The sequence below is a fragment of the Azolla caroliniana genome, unplaced genomic scaffold (genome assembly GCF_043228905.1).
Source record: "Azolla caroliniana isolate FFs.n. ecotype wild unplaced genomic scaffold, voAzoCaro1.0.p SCAF_9, whole genome shotgun sequence".
NCBI lineage: Eukaryota > Viridiplantae > Streptophyta > Polypodiopsida > Salviniales > Salviniaceae > Azolla > Azolla caroliniana.
Window position 1 is genome coordinate 5425150 of NW_028230444.1, and position 21474 is coordinate 5446623.

Below are 21474 nucleotides of genomic sequence, written 5' to 3' on the forward strand. Positions count from 1 at the left end.
TTCATCTCAAACTTCCCAAAGAGGAGCATCTTGACCTTGTTGATGTCGGCTAGGTGTTTTCAACACCACCAATCACCAAGTCGTTGATATATATGATGATGAAGTTGCAATGCTTCAGATACACAATTAATTGTCAGATTTAGACATCCGAAAGCTGATTCAATGCAGAAACTACGCTATCTTTGAATGCCAAGCCCGTGGCACTTAATTGAGGCCATAGAGGAGCTTCGTGAGTCTGCATACGACATTTAGATGTGATTCCGACTTTAAGCCGGGTGGTTGTATCATACACACCTCCTGTAAAAGATATTGTGCGGAAGCTTGTAGACAAACCGACTCAGTTGGATAACAACAGTAAAACAAAATGAAGGTTTAATGGAAACTTGAGCCTACACAGGTACGCGGGAGAGATAGAGAGAGCAGAATAGCAAAAACCTCAATTCAAAATAATAACACTTTGTACATACAAATGTCCTACAAAACACTTTTTATACAAGTTCTTAAAATGCCTGACACTTCAATGCTCATACGAGCGACTGACACTAACTCCAAGGAATATGCCTACGTACTAGGCTCGGACTGTAGACTCCAATGGGCTACTAGTTCTCACTATTCTCCAGCTCCACCTGGCATCCTCCCGCTTGGCTCGCGATCCTGGTCCGGTCCGGTCTTGCTTTCCTCAACCCGTCCAGTTCCATGTTCCTCGACCTCCTCGGTTGGCTTGTATGCTCCTTCGGCCCTTATCAGCCCCCTTGTTGTCGCGGTGCTGTCGCGGTGCTGGCGCCCCTCCACCCATTGGCTCCTCCGTCTCGGCATTGGCTTCGATTGCCTTTTTGTTTGCTTGGCCCATCGTAGATTCGGCTCCGAATCAATCATTTCGATTCAATCGGGTGCTTCTGATTCACTTTGACTCTCAACCGAATCGGTTGTCTTCAATTCTTCCTCTTCGTTGTCAGAGTTCGCAGTTTCCAACTCACCTCCGATCATAGGACCTTTCATGACATCGGCCCATGTCCATGTCTTGATCTTTTCGGCTTTGCCTTCCCCTTTTTCGGCTGGCTCCGGCTTGGGCTTTCCGGTCCAGTGGCTCCCCCTACGTCCGGTCTCGGCTTCTTCAGCCGACTCGTGCACTCCGACTTCTTCAGTAGGGCCGAAGTCGAAATCAATTTCCGACTCGGCTTTTCGGTCGTCTTTCTCATTCCTCCCCCTCAAGTTCGGCATATCAAGGTACTGCACACCCAATACACCGGATAATTGCCGCAAGTTGCCTAAGCCGAGGGGTTTGGTGAAGATGTCGGCCACCTGCAGATCCGTTGGAACATGTAGTAGTTCCACTTCATTGGAGAGAATGCGCTCTCGGACAAAATGATAGTGCGCCTCGATGTGCTTACTCTGGACGTGAAAGATGGGGTTCTTTGCCAATTGGATGCTGCTGAGGTTGTTGCAATAGATCATCGTCGGATCAGACACCTCGACTCCCAAATCCTTTAGGAGCCGCTTGAGCCATATGGTTTCGCACGTTGCGATAATCGCTCCTCGGTATTCGGCCTCCGTGCTCAACAATGCTAATGTCGGCTGCCTTTTACTGCTCCAAGCTACTGCGACGCTTCCAAGTGAAAACACATATCCGGATGTAGACCTACGGTCGCCGACATTTCCGACCCAATCAGCTTCTGTGTAGGTGACAAGTTGTCCTTAGTGCCGCCTGTCCTTACATCAACCCCCTGTCCTTAGTGCGCTGACGTACCTCAGTATTCGGTGCGCGCATTGAAGGTGCTCCATAGTTGGATGTGCCATAAATTCACTAATCAATTTGACTGGATAATTGAGGTCCTACTGGGTGATGGTTAGCTATATGAGGCTTCCAACTATTTGTCGGAACCTTTTTGGGTCGCATCCCTTTCCGGAGTTGGGGTGAAACTTCACATTTCGGTCAGAGGAGTTGAGACGGATTTGCATTCCGTCATACTGAATTTGAAGAACATACTCCACACATAGTGGCGTTGAATGATTAGTATGCCTTCCAGGTGCGGATCACTTCAATCCCGAGGAAGTAGTGAAGGTTCCCAAGATCCTTCATGTCAAATGATGCCGCGAGTTCGTACTTGAAGCGGTCGATTTCATCCAGGTCGGCGCCGACGATGAATAAATCATCAACATAAAGTAAAATACTAACCGGCCCGTCTGACCTTGCCGGATGAAGAGTGAAGAATCCGACTTTGACGTGACAAACCCCATCTGACGCAGTTGCTGCGTCATCTTTGCATTCCAAGCATGTAGGGCTTGCTTTAGTCCGTAAAGGGACTTCTTCAGTCGGCAAACGACCGACGTGTTCATTCTAGACTGCAATCTGGGGGGCTGAACCATGTGTATACTTGTTCCTCAAGATCACCTTGTAGGAACGGATTTTTCACATCCATTTGATGTAGATGCCACCCCTTCGCTGCTACCACCGCAAGCAAGACACATACGATTGTCATCTTTGCGGCCGGCGCGAATGTCTCATCGTAGTCGATGTTGTGCTGCTGCACGTAGACCTTTGCCACTAATCAGGCCTTGTACCAGTTGACGGAGCCGTCGGTGTTGTATTTGACTTGTATACCCACCGGCAACCGATCGGCTTCACTCCTTTCGGTACGTCCACCAAGTTCCACGTCTCATTGTCCATGAGCGTGAGCATCTCTTCCTCCATGGCCTTTTGCCAATTCGGATCCTTAGTCGCTTTTGTGTAACTCTCCGGCTCACGCGCTACTACCACCTTCACCATGTAAGCATAATGACGCGCCATATACTCGTTATATTTGTAACAAATTACATGGTGCTTTTGGCGGGTGCATCAACGCAACATCTGTATTGAGTGGCAAGCTCAACCGGATCCGGAAGGATGAGCTAGATCAGTAAGCCGGTGAGCTGGGGAGCTGGTTAGCCGGATCCATCAGTAACCGGAAGCCTAGTAGCAGCTTAGACTACTAGGTAGTTAATGTCTCATAGTTAGTGTCAGACGCCTATGTGAGCATTGAAGTACACCGTACTTCTGTTAGTCCGTATAGACTTGTATAAAAGTGTTCACTGAACACATACGATGTACAGAGCATTACAGAGAACTGTTATTTACAAAATAGAGTTTTTGTGCCTTCTCTCTCTCAATCTCTCCCACGTATTGTGTATATTCTAAACTCTCCATTAAACCTGCGTTTCTGTGTTTGGTTTTCTATTGCTTCCGCACGCTATTCTTTTCACATGGTATCAGAGCGCAAGGGTTGAGAACCTCTGTAGCCGACGTAGCTTGAAAGGAAAACCAACCAAGAGGAACAGGTAAAACCGATGGATAGAGGCATGGCTAGCTCGCTTCCGACGGAGAAGCTCGACTGAAACAACTACGCGTCTTGGTCCTACAAGATGCACCAGTACTTGCTCGTGCACGGTTACTAGAGCTATGTCGACGGAGCAAATGTCACAACACCCGAATCGACACACAGAGATTTCCCGGTGTGGGAACAATCGGCGAGCAGAGTACTGTACTGCTTCGCATCTTGTGTGGGCGAACAACTCCTAAGCTACATTCGGGATGCAAAAACGCCGAAAGATGCTTGGGGAAGTCTGAAGAAGATTTTCGCCGCAAGCACTACAGCCATAAAGCTTCAACTCTGATAGGAGCTGAGCAACCTACAACAATGCGACTTGTCGGTGGCAGACTACACCTCCAAACTCAAGGACATTTGCGACTCTCTAGCCTCCATCGATGTGAATATCGAAGAAGCCAATATGGTGCAAATCTGTCTCGGAGGTTTTGCGTCAAAGTTCGGAGCGTTCCGAACTGCTGTGTGTACAAGGGAGATATGTCATCGTTTTTTGACTCACAGTCGATGTTCCTTGTGGAGGAGAACCACGCCGGTGTGTCAACAAGTGCACCCACCGACAACCGGATGTTGTACACGGAGGCAGATCGGCCCCATGGGCGTGGTGGACGAGGCAGGCCGGCTCGCAATGGTAGCAGTCAACAAGAGCAGGACTGAAGGCACAGAGAACATGCCGACAACAACTCTAGACCCTCCACAAGTAGGGGGAGTCAAGGCGCCGCCAGAGGCCGGCAAGCAAAGGCCGACACAGAATGTTGGTACTATGGTACAAAGGGCCACAGAGAAAGCGAGTGCTAGAAGAAGCGCGTCGATTTGGACAGATCTGGATCTGGCAAGGCCGATAGAGAGAACCGGCAATACTCGCACTATGCAGAAGGCTTGGGAGGATCCAAAACCGGAAAAGCCGGTAAAGGGCAAGCCTTGGTGATGAAACACGAGGCTAACTCGATGAAAAAGACCACTTCCAATCGGAGGAAGTGTGGTACGTTGATTTCGGTGCGTCGAATCACATGACGAGCCACAAAGAGTGGTTCTCCTTCTTGGAAGAACCAGAACAACCGAGAGTCGTCGAAACCGGAGACGACACTCCTCACCCAATCGTGCATGTTGGAGAAGTCCCTTTGAGCCACGTCGGATAGAGGGGGAAGCTGATGAACGTATTACACGTTCAGACTATCACGAAGAACCGGGTGTTAGTTGGTCAGATCGTTGACCAGGGGATGCAGGTGCGGTTTACGCACCTTGGGTGCTTCATCGAGGAAGAATGTCAAATTATTACGCAAGGTCGTAGAGACGGGAGGAGGTTCATCCTTGACACCAATGACGTCGGCACCACTTTGTTCGCCAAAGGGCAGAAGGTCGAATTGGACATCGACCTGTGGCACAAGTGGATCGGCCACGTCAATTACCGGAGGCTTCAAGACCTGCCATGAAACAAGTTGTTTTCGGTTTGCCGAAGTTCAGTAGCCGGAAGGCCCAAATATGTGAAGCCTGCCAACTTGGGACCGTAGTCGTAACAAGCTCGACCTTATTCATTCGGATGTATAGGGACCGACACAAAATGTTAGTCTTGGCGGGAGTCGGTATTTTGTCTCCTTCATTGACGACTACAGCCGGCACACATGGATCTACCTCATTGAGCAGAAGAGCAAAGTCTTTGAGTGTTTCTGGAACCTTAAAAGCTTGGTTGAACGGGAAACGGAGAGGAAGATCAAGTGCTTGCGGTCGGATGGCGGAAAAGAATATTTTCCCGGCCAATTCAACAGTTATTTGTAGCAAAAAGGAATTCGGAGAGAGTTCAGCTGTAGATACACACCAGAACAAAACGATGTGGCCGAGAGGAAGAACTGGTCGATTGTCGACGCAGCAAGGGCAATGCTAGAGGAGAAGAGCATGCCCCATTTCTACTGGGCGGAGGCGGTCCGGATGGCCGTCTACATCCAAAACCGGTGTCGCATTGTTACGTGCGTGCGTGGAGAAAGGCGGGACCACGGGGGTCTTGGACTAGGGAGCGACGAAGCGTAGGAAGTCGCACTTCACCGTTTCCAGGGCATCCCAGAAGCACACCGGAAGCAACCGAAAGGAGGGAGAGACAGAAAGGGAGTGCGCGCTTGACACCGACTCACGCACACGCACGCACGCACACACGCACACACACACACAGCTCGCGCCCTCATGTACAGGAAACGCAGGAAAGGGGAAGCACCCGACACCAACAAAGACGCCAAAATACACAGACAGACGCAAACATATATATATATATAAGAAGAATACATTCCCGGCTTCGAGCCGGGCTGAGGTTGGTTACAGTAGTCGTCTGCTGCCAAGCCGCCGTCGGGGAGCTCTCAGCTCGTCGCGCCGAGCGGGGTCTTGCACAGGAGGCCGAACCCAAGCAAACCCTAAGCAAACACGAAGGGGGGGGGGAAGAAGAAGAAGACCTAACTCTAAACCTAACGGTATACCCTCTAATGCAAAATGGGCAACCCCTTCACGAAGGGTGTTCCCTTCCTTTTATAGAACAAGGAAAGGGATGCGTTACAATGTGGGACAAATGCCGCCTTACATGGGATCGTCTGCCCCGACTTGACTAGTCTTCGGCGCCATAAAGGCGCCCTCGATTTCACACTAAATGTACATGGGTGCGTACACACGTTGCACCCCGCCGATTTAGCCAATGTTTCCCGGTTTCCGCCTCTGGCCGAAATTCTTCACGACACCGGATTGGTGACAAGGTGTCCGCGCATGAGCTATATTTCGGATGCAAGCCAAATTTGCGACACCTTCGGATATTCGGTAGCATTGCATATGTGCATGTGCCGGATGAGAAGCGGAGGAAGTTGGATGCAAAGTTGGAGAAATGCATCCTGGTCGGTTACTCGCATGAGCAAAAGGGGTATAACTGTTATAACCCTCGGACGAAGTAGGTCTGAGTTAGCCGGGATGTTGAGTTTGATGAGACGGCGTCATGGTATGCCTTACCGGCTCCGACTTCCGACCCCGAACTGATACCGGAGGATGAGGATAGTGAGCCTGAACTGGTCCAGTTAGATGATGAAGACTTCGGCACTCTAGAAGAGAGTCCGATCTCACTCCGGCTAAGTGGACTGAATGAGCGACTGAGTCGGGATGACCAGCACGGATGAGGAACCGACGAGTAGTGGAGACTTTGCCGTGCTCTCCCCGCGCAAGGAACCGAGGAGACGGTTCATGCGCAAAGAGAAGGGAAAGAAGAAGATGACGGAATACGAAACCGGCAACGTTGAGTTGGATTGGAGTGAATCCAACTCCGGAAAGGATGAAGGCAGATCTTCGGCAGCAAAGACTGCACCGGCCAAGAAGGGCCTCAAACCGGGTAACGATAGATTACGCCGGTCTTCCCGTTAGAAGAAACCCGTGAAGCGGTACGGGTACAATGAGTACATGGCGCATCACTATGCGTACATGACCAATGTGGCGCAAGTGCGTGAGCCGGAGAGCTACGCAAAAGCGGCAAGGGACGCAAATTGGTGTGCCGCTATGGAGGAAGAAATGCAGGCACTTGATGCGAACGACACATGGGACCTAGTTGACCCTCCCCGACACTGTAAACCGATAGGATGTAAGTGGGTGTACAAGGTAAAGTACAATGTTGATGGTTCGGTTAACCGGTACAAGGCTTGGTTAGTGGTGAAGGGATACACGCAGACCCACGGGATCGACTACGATGAGACCTTTGCTCCGGTAGCGAAGATGACGGCGGTTTGTGTGGTGTTGGTGGTTGCTACGACAAGAGGGTGGCATCTTCACCAGATGGACGTGAAGAATGCATTTCTTCAAGGAGATCTTGAAGAAGAGGTCTTTATGACCCAACCCCTCGGTTTCCAGTCGGAGATGAACAAGTCGGCGGTATGCCGACTGAAGAAGTCACTTTATGGCTTGAAGCAAGCCCCCTGAGCTTGGAATGCGAAGATCACGCACCGGTTGCATAAGATGGGGTTTGTGGCCTCCAAGTCTGACTCTTCGTTGTTCATCCGACAAGGTCCGGACGGTCCAGTTTGCATCTTATTGTATGTTGATGATCTAGTCATCACTGGACCCGGACTCGATGAAATCAATCGAGTCAAGTCCCAACTGTCGGACACATTTGAGATGAAGGACCTGGGGGACCTTCACTATTTCCTTGGGATCGAAGTGATCTGAACCCCCGACGGCATACTGCTCTCACAAAGACACTATGTGTTGACTATGCTGTACAAGTTCGGCATTACGGAATGCCGATTGATCTGCACACCCAAGGATCGGAACTAGAAGCTCCGTCCCGACTCTGGACTGGCCTGCTTCACACATGCCAACCGTTCGACCCGTTGTACTCTAGCCTCCTCGCCCCCGACCCTCCATCTCAACACCCACCTACCATAGTGCACCCACGAGTGTGCTCTCATTAGGTTGGGGGGGATGCTAAGTAGACAGTATGTGGCACACTAGTTGTGAAGATATGGGCACCAACAAGGAACACCAACAACCAACCTAAGAAAAGGCGAATAGAAGTTACAAACTAAGTAGGACGAAACGTAAACCAATGGGCAACTTGGTGTGAAGGAGACACACTTTGTAAAAGTTATTAAACCCACATTGTAGTGTCTTTTATAGCTCTTCTAAAATCTTAAGATTTCTCCTAGAGATTAATGTGCTAAGCCTCCTCTTCTATCTCCATAATTTTAATTAAGAGCTAAGAGAGATTAGTGACAGAGGTTAGTAAACGAAACTCTAATCTCTCTCTTTACTTTTGCTCACATGTACAAGAGAGTAAAGCAAGAGAGGGTAAGAGAAAGATTAACATTAATCGTGTAAAGCTAAGTACGCTAGTATCTTGGAGGTATTTGACAACGATCTTCGCCCGGTTCACCACCAAGAGAGTATACGCCGGTTCGGATACTAGGCTAACAACATTGACAGGAGGCAAAAATCCACTAATTCATAGAAGTGTTTCTATGCGCACATGGAAATGACACAAAAGAGTGGTTCATTTTGCTTATAACAACATTTTGACTCGTTTTTCTTATTTCATTTTCACATGTAAATTTTGTTTAACTAAATTGACTCCCTAGTTTAGAGAATGTAACCCATTAGATTTATCCTACACACACACGCACACACATTAGTTTTGCCTTTGTAAGCCATCATTTATTAGTACTCGTTGAATTTGTCTTATAATACATAATACATTATCAAAACATAATCTACAGAGGCCCTACTGTGTTCAATATTCCCCTTGAACGCATATAAAGAAGACAAAGCAATGGAGAAGAGTCAATATTCGTATGTCTCCTTACGTACTCTTACGTACCACCTAAGTTATGTGTTGTACAACTTGAGTTATGAGTTTCTCTTAATGTTGATTATAGGAAACATGCTTAGAAGCAAACCCATACATTACACGAATTGGTGGCTTTGATTTTTCATGTTTTGACTTTGAAGGTAGGGAACAGTTGGTGGCAAATTTCAATGGTACAACTTTTTTCTTTTAAGGGTGGTACTTTCTAGCCATTTCCTAGAAAAATAAGTTATATTTATCCATACATTGATTAGATAGTGGCATCGTTCTCAGGATAGACTATCTTATTGTTAAGTTGACAAAATCATCATTTGATTTATTTTCAAAATATGGCCGTAAAGTTGTTACCCTTTTACTTTGGGAACAATTTGTGTACCCTAAAAACATTATTATTTGTGCCAATGATCCTTAACTAAATAAATAATAGAACCAACAAAAAAAATCCCATGAAGTATTCTTTATTTCATGAAATGTGCTTTGTCAAACTTGTCTCGGTCCATTATGTGTGTCCTATTGGATCAATTGTACAGTCAATTTCCCCATTTTTCCAAGTCATATGTCTTGCAATTATATGGGCATGATCCACTTTCCCTAAGGGCTCCTCATGGAAATAAACAAAACGTAAGGGTCTTTGGGAAATAACTTAGGAGTTTCAGTTTAGAAAAATATCTAAGTTTAGACTTTTGTCATAGTGAGAGGAGTGTAGATCTATGGCAATTATTTGAGCGTACATCATATGTAAAGAGGTGAAATTGAAACTATTACTATGCTAGTTGAGTGCCATACATCAATTAACTATGTTTATTGACTTGCAGGCTAAACTCTCAAATAGTACCTCCTTGGGAGCCTTCACTCAACATCAAAGTGTCCAAATCTTTAACAAAACATATGCATGATTTACTATATCAAGGGAATGTCATCATATTTTATGATGATTGTATTATGACAAACATTCAACTTAGCTTACATGAATGCTTGCTTTACATAATATCCTGTTATCAAATATTGATAGGATTGTTGCTAAATCTATGTGTGCTATGATAGATTACCAAATGAACATGAGCAATATGCAATACAACTAAATCATTTCATGGTTAATTCCCATTTCATTGAATATAATTCCCTTTGCCTAAAATATATTTCAAGTTGTGTCATGGTTAATTGTAAAAGTTTACTACCTAGACAAAATCGTATCATTTTTGCTTTCTAGGCAGAATGCAACTTTAATAGATATTTGAGTATGAAAAAGTCTGTGTTCTTATGCATGCAAATCATGCAATTATTCAACAAGTATCTTTGATGTGTATAGAATAATGTTTTACCTTCACTTAAAGTCATCCAAATTCTTTAGATTATAGTGGAGTAAACAATATCTTTATGGTTTTCTTGTCAAAGGTAGTTTGACAAATAGGATATCAATCTTATGGCCTAATTTTAAAATTCGTCGTTTATTGCATGCTCATAGACTATCCTAAGATGACATAGGCCTAAAGATACTAATCCATTGTGATTTAGATATATCACGCCTACAAGGACAACCTTGTACAACCTTTTTAGGTGATATTTCATAATAAGTGTGTGTTTGAATAACAAAAACATGAGACATATTTGGAAAAATCATCAAATAACATCATCCTCACCAAATGTGTATAATTGGACTTTGTTCATGCACAATTATTAAATGTAGTTTGTGGGACTCATTTAATAGAAATTGCAAACAAATAATGAACAAATAAATATGTTTATGATCAATATTGTTTCGTGTCAAATTTTCGATTTCTTTCACATTCAATGTGTTTTTCTGACGACAAAACCAATGATACCATAAACGTCATGGACTAGTCAAAATTATTGGAATCAATGGTGATAAATTCAAACGTTTATAATTATGGTAAGCATGCAAATGAAGAGTCTTCATGTCTACATGAACCTATAAACTTAATGCAATATGTTTGTGCTCTTTTTTTTCTCTGAAGCTAGTTCTACATCCCTAAACATAACGAAATTCAATATGAATTTGATCCATATGCCTTCAACTTCTTTTATTGTAGCCTTTCTCTTGCTCAACATAGTGAAGATTGCTCATGCCAATACAAATCAAAGGGATGGTAATGAATTTCTCTTCTCAAACAACTAGTTATATTTATATTCATGGAACTTGATCCAAGGTCATGATATCTTAACATATCTCTTCAACATTTTCACAAGTGCTTAAAATTCAATCCTATAACTCCTAACAACAATAGGATTTCTACTCATGTGATGGTATATTTATAAGTCTCGATCATCAAGTAGCTATACGTATATTGTTTGTTATGCATTGGTGTGTTTATTATCTACTTACATTTAGTAAGGTCCTAGTTAATATATGTGCATATCACATAATAGAAGAAATTGGAGGGACATGTTATTAAGATTAAATAATGGACTTAAAATTGGACCTTGTAAGATATGGCATCTCTACATTCAACATTTATAAAACTCTGCTCACCCAATTTCACTAAGTAGATAAGGAATTATATCAAACCTAATTGTAGGAGTGATGGGTGAGTGAACTCAAAATATTTGTCATTAACTAAAGAACTAAAGGAGCATGTATACTCCATGAACATGAAGAGACGGATTAATAGAACTACATATAAACAGATAAATTAGGTGGCATACATTGTGATGATATCACATTATACTTGAACCACATAATCCTATCATATCAAGGAACGAGCATCTAACCATACATCTATGATGTTGTCTTTCCATTCCTACCCCCTTTGGAGAATTGTTGATCGTATCCTCTTCAATCCCCCCGGCTACAACATTGAGTTTTAGATCAACTAATTTGATTGTGCTATTAAGGCGTGAGACCTTATGATCACTTGACCTCATGAACAATATAGTATATATTCAAGTACCAACACCACTTTTATGTAGGACTATTGTCCTATCTCATCATCATACTTATTATGACATTGTGCTTATGCGAAGTGTGACACCATGTAAGAAACATATAGTTTTAATGCCCATGAGAGATTGATTGGAATCAATGGGATACACGCAATCTAGCCCATGGCTAGGATCAAACATAGGTTTTCTCTATTTTCATGATCTTTGATGCTACGATGGAAACCAACAAGCCAACATATAATTGCTAAATTAAGTGGCTATAAGACCCATTGAAGATATTCCAAAAACAATCATTTTGTTTCATACCAAAAACTTAACCTAAGAAAATCAAAGAAAGACACTTGTTTTCTACTAAATGGAACCAAAGTTTTGCATATGTTCTCTATTACATTGCTAAAATTGAGCTTATTTGACTCTAGTGGATGCACTCATAGCACTGCATGATGGATGGCTCAAAAACCCAACATCGTGGGATACTAGCAAAGATCCTTGTGATGATGGATGGTTGGGGATTTGGTGCAACGATGATCAAACACGCGTCATTGGAATGTATGAAATCCAACATGTCTTTTCGATGACAAATGTTATTTTAAATTTTGCATATTCTAATAATACAAAGAAGCATTTTTTATTAGTATGAACTTTATATTTTTAACCACATGAACATTAAAAACCAACATATTATGATCACACTTAGGGAATCAATAGGTCATGAGATTTCATTTAAGGTGAAACCACATTAATTGGACATGGGATTAGCAATGAGAAAATAGATTGATAACTTTCGATCAAATGATGTACAATTGTATTATAATATAACAAACTCAATCCTAAACACATTAATAAAGTGCTCACAAAAGTTAGCATATGTTTTCATTAGTAGAAAGTCAAGTCCGTATGGGGTTTCACAAAATTTAGCCATCTTCATATTGAACCGACTTGATCATAAATGAAGACCCTATTGAAGCTTCCCTCTCTAGTTTATTCACATACTAGTCAGGGATTAGGGATCGGCAACGGCTCGGCTCAAGCCTAAACCGTTTGGCTTAGCCGGCTTGAAAACGGCTTAGCGGCTTAGCGGCTCGGCTCGGCTCGGTTTAGGCTTGAACTTGCCTTAACGGTTTGAGCTCAGCTCGGCTTGGCTTGAGCCTCGCCAAACCGGCTCAAGCCGGCTAAGCCGGATAAACCGTTTAAGCCGTTTATAAACTTTAGAGAGGGGGAGAGAGACAACAGACAAGGGGAAAGAGAGAGAGAGAGTAAGGGAGGGAGAACTACATAGACGAGGAGAGAGAGAGAGAGAGGGAGGGAGACAACATATAAGGAGAGAGAGAGAGAGAGGGAGGGAGACAACATATAAGGAGAGAGAGAGACTACACAAACGAGGAGAGAGAGAGAGAGGGAGGGAGACAACATATAAGGAGAGGGAGAGAGAGAGAGAGGAACTACATAGAGGGGAGAGACAGAGAGACTACACAGAGGGGAGAGAGAGAGAGAGAGAGAGAGAGAGAGAGGAACTACATAGAGGGGAGAGACAAAGAGACTACACAGAGGGGAGAGAGAGAGAGAGAGAGAGAGAGAGGAACTACATAGAGGGGAGAGAGAGAGAGAGATGAACTACATAGAGGGGAGAGAGAGAGAGAGAGGAACTACATAGAGGGGAGAGAGAGAGGATTTACATAGAGGGGAGAGAGAGGGAGAGGGAGAGAGAGTCGAGACCACAGACGTGAGAGAGAGTGGGAGGGATCATCTGGGAGAGAGAGAGAGGGAGGTAGGGAGAGAGAGAGAGAGAGAGAGACGGAGGTTTCTAAACCGGTTTCCAAGCCGGTTTGGAAACCGGTTTCCAAGCCGTTTACCAAGCCGGTTCACAAACCGGTTTAGCATAAACCGGTTTAGCCTAAACCGGTTTGTGAACCGGCTCGGCTCGGCTCGGCTCAGGTTTGAGATCCTGTAAACGGTTTAGGCTTAGCCGGTTTGGCTTGGATCAGGCCAAACCGGCTAAGCCTAAACCGAACCGTTGCCGATCCCTATCAGGGATGTCATTATAAAGTATCCAAAGGTAGAGAATGGGAGGGTGGTATATGTCTACTCTAAAGAACAAGATAAATAAAAAATAATGGGAAAAAAAACTCTAGAATGACATTGGGTTTTTCATTTTTTTCCCAAACGCTCCTCCTTGAAGTTTTCATTATTTCCCAAATGTTAATTATCACCCCCGTCAACTTGAGGAATTACATATGCTATTGAGCATATATACGATAAACTCGTTCCTTATTCTCAATTATATGTATTATTTAGCAATTATATGGTCAATCATCCTCTTTTGCTCATTTCAAGGGCTGGTGAATTATATTTAGTCAATCATCCTCTTTTCCTCACTTTCAAGGGTTAATGAATGATATTTAGTGAAATATAGAAACTATGGTCATGTATATAGATAAAGAACAAAAGAGTATTTTGAAGGTGCAAATTGAATATAAAAGACAATGCAAATTGTGGAATCATGTTAGAAGATAGATTGATAGATAGATAAGTGTAATTTAAACCTTGACTAGACCAATTGCGCTTTATGAGATGGGGCCTAGCCCATGGCATGATCGAATTTGGGTTCTCTCAATTTTATAACTTTGATACTACAAAATAAACTACCAAGTACCTTAGTGGTCGCAGTTTTGGACTTTGGACTTTTAGACCTTTAAAGAATTGATGATTAAGAGATGAGTTTGAGAAATGAGAAAAGCTAGACAATATAAATGGTTGAAACTTCAAACTGTAAATGTTATGTCTTGTTGATAGAAACTATATTGTGATGGTTTGAAATGAGTCTCAACGTCAAATGCTAAATTTAATAGTTGGGGCTTAGTTTTTTCAACTATTATATTTTCATGTAACACTCAAGTTAGTTTGCTAATCATATTTCGATGAAAATGGTAATAAAGTAACCAAACACATGGAATGTTGGGTTATAATTGTGAGGAAACATAACACGATGCAATTTTGGCAAAGCAACCTAGTCTGATTGTAGTTTGAGATTTATGATACATTTTCAACCATGATCACACTTTTCTCTACATTCAAGAGGCCCAATGGATATAGTGATTTGACTATGAAAATGCAATAATGTATCCTCATTGTTGTTATGGGCATAACTTTAGGAACCCATTGTAAAGCTTGAATTTAATGGATTCATGGTGCTTATCAGCACCAACTACCCTTGACTAGAGAATTTGAGACTAATTCAAAACCCAATCGACATCCCATACCACCCATTGACCCAGTATAGCCTTGTATTATATCTAAAAATAAACTATGAGCGCTTTTCTGCACCAACAATGTCTCTGCAGCATCTTTGCGAAGTGGGGTCAAAAGGGATAGTTTGTCCACTTTGTATAGTAGAACTTCTCAACATCCTAGACCAGTGACCACCATGTGGTGTTGTGTGTCCCAAATCCATATGGTTTGCCATGAGTCCTAGGATAGTCAATTCCCTATTTATCCTACCCTTAAATCCCATTTTTCCCATTTGTGGATGTAACAATTGCATCCTTGGTGCTTTTCTTGGCACCTTAATGAATATTCTCAAGGTGATTGTTCCCACTAGATTATTTCATGGGTAAACTTTTATGCTCAAGAAATAAACCTTTACACGATGGCACTATGATCATTTTCCTTCAATGTCAAATCATTTGCTCAATATAAAGCTAATCATTGTAGAGTCCCTAAAATACTATAGCTGGAAAAAACTAAATCAACTTCATGAAACCTCATAGTTAACTCTTGAACACAACCTTTTAAATAATGTATCATCCGTCATGGTTTCATCTATGCAAATATAAAGACCTAAATTTATGAAATTTTGCACCAAATCATTGATTTTCCTTTTAAAACATCAAAGACGATAGAAACTATTTGACATCTTTTGGGGTTTAAAATTGTGGGTTGCATTTTCTATTAATCCCTAACTCTTTCACTCAAATTTTACTTTATATCCATCCATTGTTGAATGCTTTTTCATTTTGTAGGCTTCTCATTGATCAAAATTTGGAAGGACGAATCTCCCCATTCATTGGAAACTTGACAAGATTGGTGCACTTGTAGGTTTAATTGATGTCCGAAATGTTCTCCACTAATTTCAAAGATGTTTATATGATTCAAAATGTATTGTAGGGATTTGTCATCTAATCAAATGTTGGGAGGCACTCTTCCATTAGAGATGGGTAAACTAGAACGTCTGGAGAGATTGTAAGATCTATCAAGTTATAGATTGAATATAACATTGCATCTAGTATAAAAATCCACTAATATGGCTTTCTATTTCACAGATTTATTCAAAATTGCAACTTATCAGGAACCATTCCATCAGAAATAGGGAACATGACAAGATTGCAATACTTGTAAGTTTATATATATATATATATAAGTAACTTTCACATTGGTAACTCTCCCAAAATATTTTAATGAGGTGGGAATGTTTTTCTTCAGTGGATTGACAGACAACAACTTAGCGGGATCATTACCACCCACAATCGGTCTTCTTGAAGATATAATTTGGTTGGATGTAGGGGTAAATCGCATTAATGGGACTCTTCCTGTGTCTAACAATGTGAACATTGGAGTGGGTCTAGACAACCTTACTAAAGCAAGACACTTGTATGTGATAAAGTGCAATTCTCAAACATGCTACCAAAATGCAATATAATGGATATGAATTGGTTATGTCTTCTCATAGTTTTGTTATTTTGCATACATTCTAAAGTCATCTTGAAAGAAATGAGTTCTCTGGCCTAATACCACCCTCGTTGTTCAATACTCAACTACGTCTTGTACATATGTAAGTACATTCCACATTTGTTATATCCATTGATGCTAGATTTGTGTCTCTTTCAACACATGTATAAATTAGCGTGCCCGCACACACTATCGTGTTTTACAATCTTACTCTAAATTTATTGTGTTAGATTGTTGTATGATAATGCTCTTTTTGGTGAAATTCCTTCCACCATTTCAAATTTGCTTCATGTCGAAATCATGTGAGTATTTGTCGTTTAGTTTTTATCAATCTATTCATACAATTATTTCAATACAACAAAGCTCATAGCATAATAAATACAGACGCTTTGATCAAAATTCTCTTAATGGTACGTTGCCGAGTACTATCAGTTCTATAAAAAACCTTACCACTCTGTAAGTATTGTTTATAACAATGATATGTTGCATCATATGGATATGGGATTTTAAAATATCTTATTGGTTGTGTAGACAAGTTGATCATAATGCCATCACCGGAAGAGTACCAGATTTATTGAACAATACAAAACTACAAATATTGTAAGTACTTGTTGGTACATGTGTGACAAATAGATGGGCCTTGGCAACTTGAAAGTCTCATCATAGTACCCTACAACATATGAAAACACTCTAAATTGGAGGAGCAAGAGTCCTTTTTATAGGATTAACTAATATTCCTCCAATTAAGAACATGCTCATTACTAAGGGCCTTTCATAAAATCTAATGGATGTCTGGTACGTAGGAATTGACCACAAATGTTATACATTTCTTCCTCATATGCCTTTTTTAATCTCCACATGCTTTTGCAGAACTATTGGTAACAATCCCCTTGACCCTTTCGAGATTCCTACTTGGATAACTCAATTAACAAACCTTCGTTTTTTGTAAGCATTAATATCACATATGGATGATTTTCTTGTTTCTTTTGCATATTTCATATATAATTTCTTTCCATATTTGTTTATTTTGTTTTTCCTTATGGTCAAGGTCCATGGACTCAGCAAACTTGATTGGGAACATACCAATTGACTTATTTAGATCCAAGCCCTTCTTAACTAATGTGTAAGGATTGTTGCTTAAAACCTTGTATGAAATACTTGAAAACATTGACCATGATTTCTAATGTGTAATGGTGCAACAGCTCTTTAGCATCGAATCAACTAAATGGAACCTTAAATCTCACAACTGCCAGTGCACCAATGATTACGTTAAATCTCACGAACAACCAGTTAACTAATGTTGACAAAGGGAATTATACAAATGCAATTATGTAAGTATTATCTAAACTAATACATAATATATGTTGATATTGTGTACAATATAATGCAACATTCCTTATAAACCTTGAATGAATGCTCCAATCCTTTGTGCTCAAGAGCATGGATTTACACCTTGTGAAAGGAAGAATCTTTAACCTCATTTGTCTTTTATAAAGGCTAACAATACATAGGTTTGGCTAATCCTTAATGGAATTGATCAACATCAAAAAGTTCAATCACTAATTTATTTTTTTTAACAAGATGTCATTTGTTTGTTTGATTTCTAGTTTGGATGAAAATCCTTATTGTGAGATAGTACCGAATGAGTGTACCATGATGCAAAATCAAACATTGGTTCCTACACCATCTCCACCAACGTCGACTACATCTAGTTGTACAGAATATTGTTTCCCCAACTATGCGATAAATCCTAAGGTTAACATTTGTCAATGTGTTCGCCCAGTCGTCGCATATTGTGAATTCTTTGCTGTGAAGGTGCCTATAATTTCTTCTACAGACATTGAGTTTGCTGAAAACCAATATGTTACAAAATTCAATGAAAATAATGTTGTTCAAGGGTTAACATTTGATATTACCCAATTGACAGTAGAAGTTGTCACCAATTATCTAATAGCCATATCAGTATTTCCACCCACTTCAATAACATTGTGGCCTACTACTCATGCAAACAACTTATCCTATGCTATAAAAAATCAAGATATTCAATTCCCATCCATTGGACCCATGTCATGTGAATACATTGCAGGACCTTACCCAGAAGGTTTGGAGCATTGAACAATTATCTTGATCATATTTCATTCTTGAATTTGGATACCTTTGCATTTATTCTCACATTGAATGCATCATGCAGCTCTAACAGTCGAAACTTTGAGCAAAGGTGCGAAAATTGGAATTGGAGTTGGAGTAGCAATATTTGGGATATTCCTTCTATTTGTTGGATTTTACGTGATCAAAGTAAGGAAAAGAGCTCTAAATGCGGAGAAACTAAACAAACCTTTTGGTAAGCCAATGTTGTGGTTTTAGGTGTTAGAAAATAGTTTATTTGTTGAGCTTCGAACATGTGAGTTTCTTGTCTTGCCTAGCTTTTTTATGGTCTTTTTCACCTAACTAGTGACCTCTTTTTGCCAATGAATGTCATGAACAAATTCCTCTATTAGCACTACAACAATGTTGTTCGTTGGCATTATATAATGATGTGTTTGGTCTCAATGTCATCTTTATTCAAGTAATTAGTCAAGTATCTTCATAGATTCAATCTATATGGAATTTTATTATTTCTATCTATGCAAATACCTACCTCAACAAATGTGACCTTCTTTAGGAATGACTTCAAGTGTTATAAAGAATGCAGTTTCATGATGTATTAAGCTATCACTCATTTATGCATTTCCATATGACCCGCTAGAAATTAATACATTCATAATTATTTTCTTGGTACAAAAATCTTTTTGTGCCATTTCTAGCTGCTTGGATAGGATCAACTAAAGATGATTTTGCGGATATTCCGCAAACGAAAGGTGCACGATGGTTCTCCCTCTCGGAACTAAGGATTTGTACGAACAACTTTAATGTGACAAATGAAATTGGTGAGGGGGGATATGGAAAGGTACATATTCTTCTTTGTATTCGATTTGCATAAATTTGGATACCCTCATTTTATGCATAAACAATATGCACACTTTGAGACAGGTATATAAAGGTATTCTCTCATCGGGTGAGGAAGTGGCAATTAAAAGAGCGAGAAGTGACTCTCTACAAGGTGCCCCTGAGTTCAAGAAAGAGATAGAAGTGTTATCAAGGGTTCACCATAGAAACCTAGTGGGGCTTGTTGGATTTTGCTTTGAAAACGGTGAACAAATGCTAGTATATGAGTTCATGCCAAATGGGACATTACGAGACTACTTATCAGGTACTTGACATTACATACGAGGAATATCACATCCAATGAACAAAAAGAGTTTATTGATTGTCCAAACATAGGTCAAAGTGGATTGCAAATGGATTGGTATACAAGAATAAGATTTGCATTAGACTCAGCAAGGGGCATTGCCTATCTACATAATGAAGCTAATCCACCCATTATCCATAGAGACATAAAGTCCACCAACATCCTTCTCGACAAGAAATCAGTTGCTAAAGTAGCTGATTTTGGACTTTGTAAGCTTGCATCAAACGAAGATGGAGTGGTGGACGAATCCACAAATATAAGAGGAACTATGGTGAGTTATGATTGAAATTTTTAGAATGTAAACATTAATTCATATTCTATACTTTGATTTGCTCTCCTCAATGTTGATTGGCAGGGATATTTAGACCCGGAATATTTCTTGAACAACAAACTAACGGATAAAAGTGATGTGTATAGCTTTGGCGTAGTGTTGATTGAGTTGATCACAGGTAGGGCACCATTCCAAGGTGGAAGGTACATTGTCAATGAGGTGAAAACAACACTTGAAAAAGGTGGCATAAGTCAATTGATGCAAACCTTGGTGGATCATAGTCTCATAGACTATGACCCAAAATGTTTGGAAAGACTTGTTCATATAGCACTCATTTGTGTCGAAGAAAACCCAAATAATCGATTAACTATGGTGGAGATAGTCAAGGAACTAGAGACCCTTATACAAGAAAGCCATGAAAACCAATTGGCATTGCCGCCTATCCATGAAAAGATGGATAAAGTTATGAAACCTTCTCAACTATATACCAAAGAGTTACATCATGCCACACAAAACTATGATAGCTCGTCATTTGGATATAGTGGTAGTTATCTCGACAAACCCGTACATATCGAGCCAAAATGACCAATCATTGAATGATTTTGTAAATTAGTGTTTCTTTCATGTATAGGAATCCTAGGGAGTTTTGAAAACAATGTTAGTTCCAAGTTTTTTAGAGATTTTTTATCTTGGTATATGTACATACATGTTGAATCTTGTAATTGGAATAAATTGAACTTGTGAAAGTTCTAACAACTAGACAATATAATTTTGCACGGACCCAAATTCAATGTGATCATTAAAAATGTGTTAGAATGAATATGTTTGACCAGTCAACATTTAGTCCAAGTCTAATTTTATAACAAATAGCTTGTATTAGTGAGGCACGAACAAGTTTCAATCATGTTAAATATTGTCTAACCATGCATGGAGGTGGATTACCAAGAGGAGTGAGTCAACATTTAATAGAGCATGTTAACGTAATACTAAGTATACATTTCTTTACCTATCCCTCTCCTTTTAATCACTTTTTTAAAACTTTATTTGTTTCTTAGATTGAAAACATAGTGGTTTCTTTCATAATGTTACAAACTAGCTGCCCTTCAAATGTAAATCATTAAGACTTGGTAGAAACTAAAACCCATTGAATTTGTAGGTCAAGGGAATCATTGACAAAAGATATGTTTAGCGTAAAAATGTTGTAGCAATTAAATGGGATGAATAGATAGTTCATTTTTCTATGCTACTTTTGGTACCAAAGAAGTTGGTGTTAGGATTTTAAACAGATGTCATGCAAAGTGTTATTTGCACTCTCAACAAGGTTCAAATATACACAACAATTCATACCTTATTCACAAGAATTGATGTCCCTTATTGTGAACCCAATTTAAGGAGCTTCTCGTAATAAAACACATTCTCTCCACAAAGCACAAAATAGGGTTCTCGTGTCTACATGTTGTGATTAGTCACGACTCTAATAGTTCTTACATTCGTAGAACATTGGTTCCATGGTACTCCTATATGTTATTATCAATAGAATTCTTTTCCTTTTTTTGTCTTCGTTTGTTTTTATACTTGGTTTTAAGGGTCTTATTATGAATAGTTTGGTTTTGAT

General features: G+C 40.6%; 1 protein-coding gene across 2 annotated transcripts; it reads left to right on the forward strand.

The window, feature by feature from the left end:
* Nucleotides 1–10604: 10604 nt before the first annotated feature.
* Nucleotides 10605–20615, forward strand: LOC147860010 (leucine-rich repeat receptor protein kinase HPCA1-like). 2 transcript variants are annotated; one of them, XM_087324784.1, is made up of 19 exons: nt 10605–10781; nt 11994–12123; nt 15594–15665; nt 15739–15813; nt 15894–15965; nt 16054–16221; nt 16328–16402; nt 16530–16601; nt 16684–16755; nt 16831–16899; nt 17170–17244; nt 17348–17422; nt 17502–17630; nt 17907–18400; nt 18491–18640; nt 19104–19246; nt 19330–19549; nt 19621–19859; nt 19944–20615. In XM_087324784.1, exons 1-19 carry the CDS (start codon nt 10622–10624, stop codon nt 20442–20444), a joined length of 2991 nt encoding a protein of 996 aa, XP_087180910.1. In that variant the 5' UTR covers nt 10605–10621; the 3' UTR covers nt 20445–20615. The 2 variants fall into 2 exon arrangements, with proteins under 2 accessions (XP_087180910.1, XP_087180911.1); XM_087324785.1 differs by lacking the exons at nt 10605–10781; nt 11994–12123 and having other exon boundaries at nt 15739–15788.
* Nucleotides 20616–21474: the final 859 nt, after the last annotated feature.

Coding starts and splice junctions, on each gene's coding strand:
- LOC147860010 (XM_087324784.1), top strand. CDS start 10,622: ATGTTTGTGCTCTTTTTTTTCTCTGAAGCTAGTTCTACATCCCTAAAC. Junction 16,222..16,327: donor CTTACTAAAGCAAGACACTT/GTATGTGATAAA, acceptor TACATTCTAAAG/TCATCTTGAAAGAAATGAGT. Junction 19,550..19,620: donor ATTACGAGACTACTTATCAG/GTACTTGACATT, acceptor GTCCAAACATAG/GTCAAAGTGGATTGCAAATG.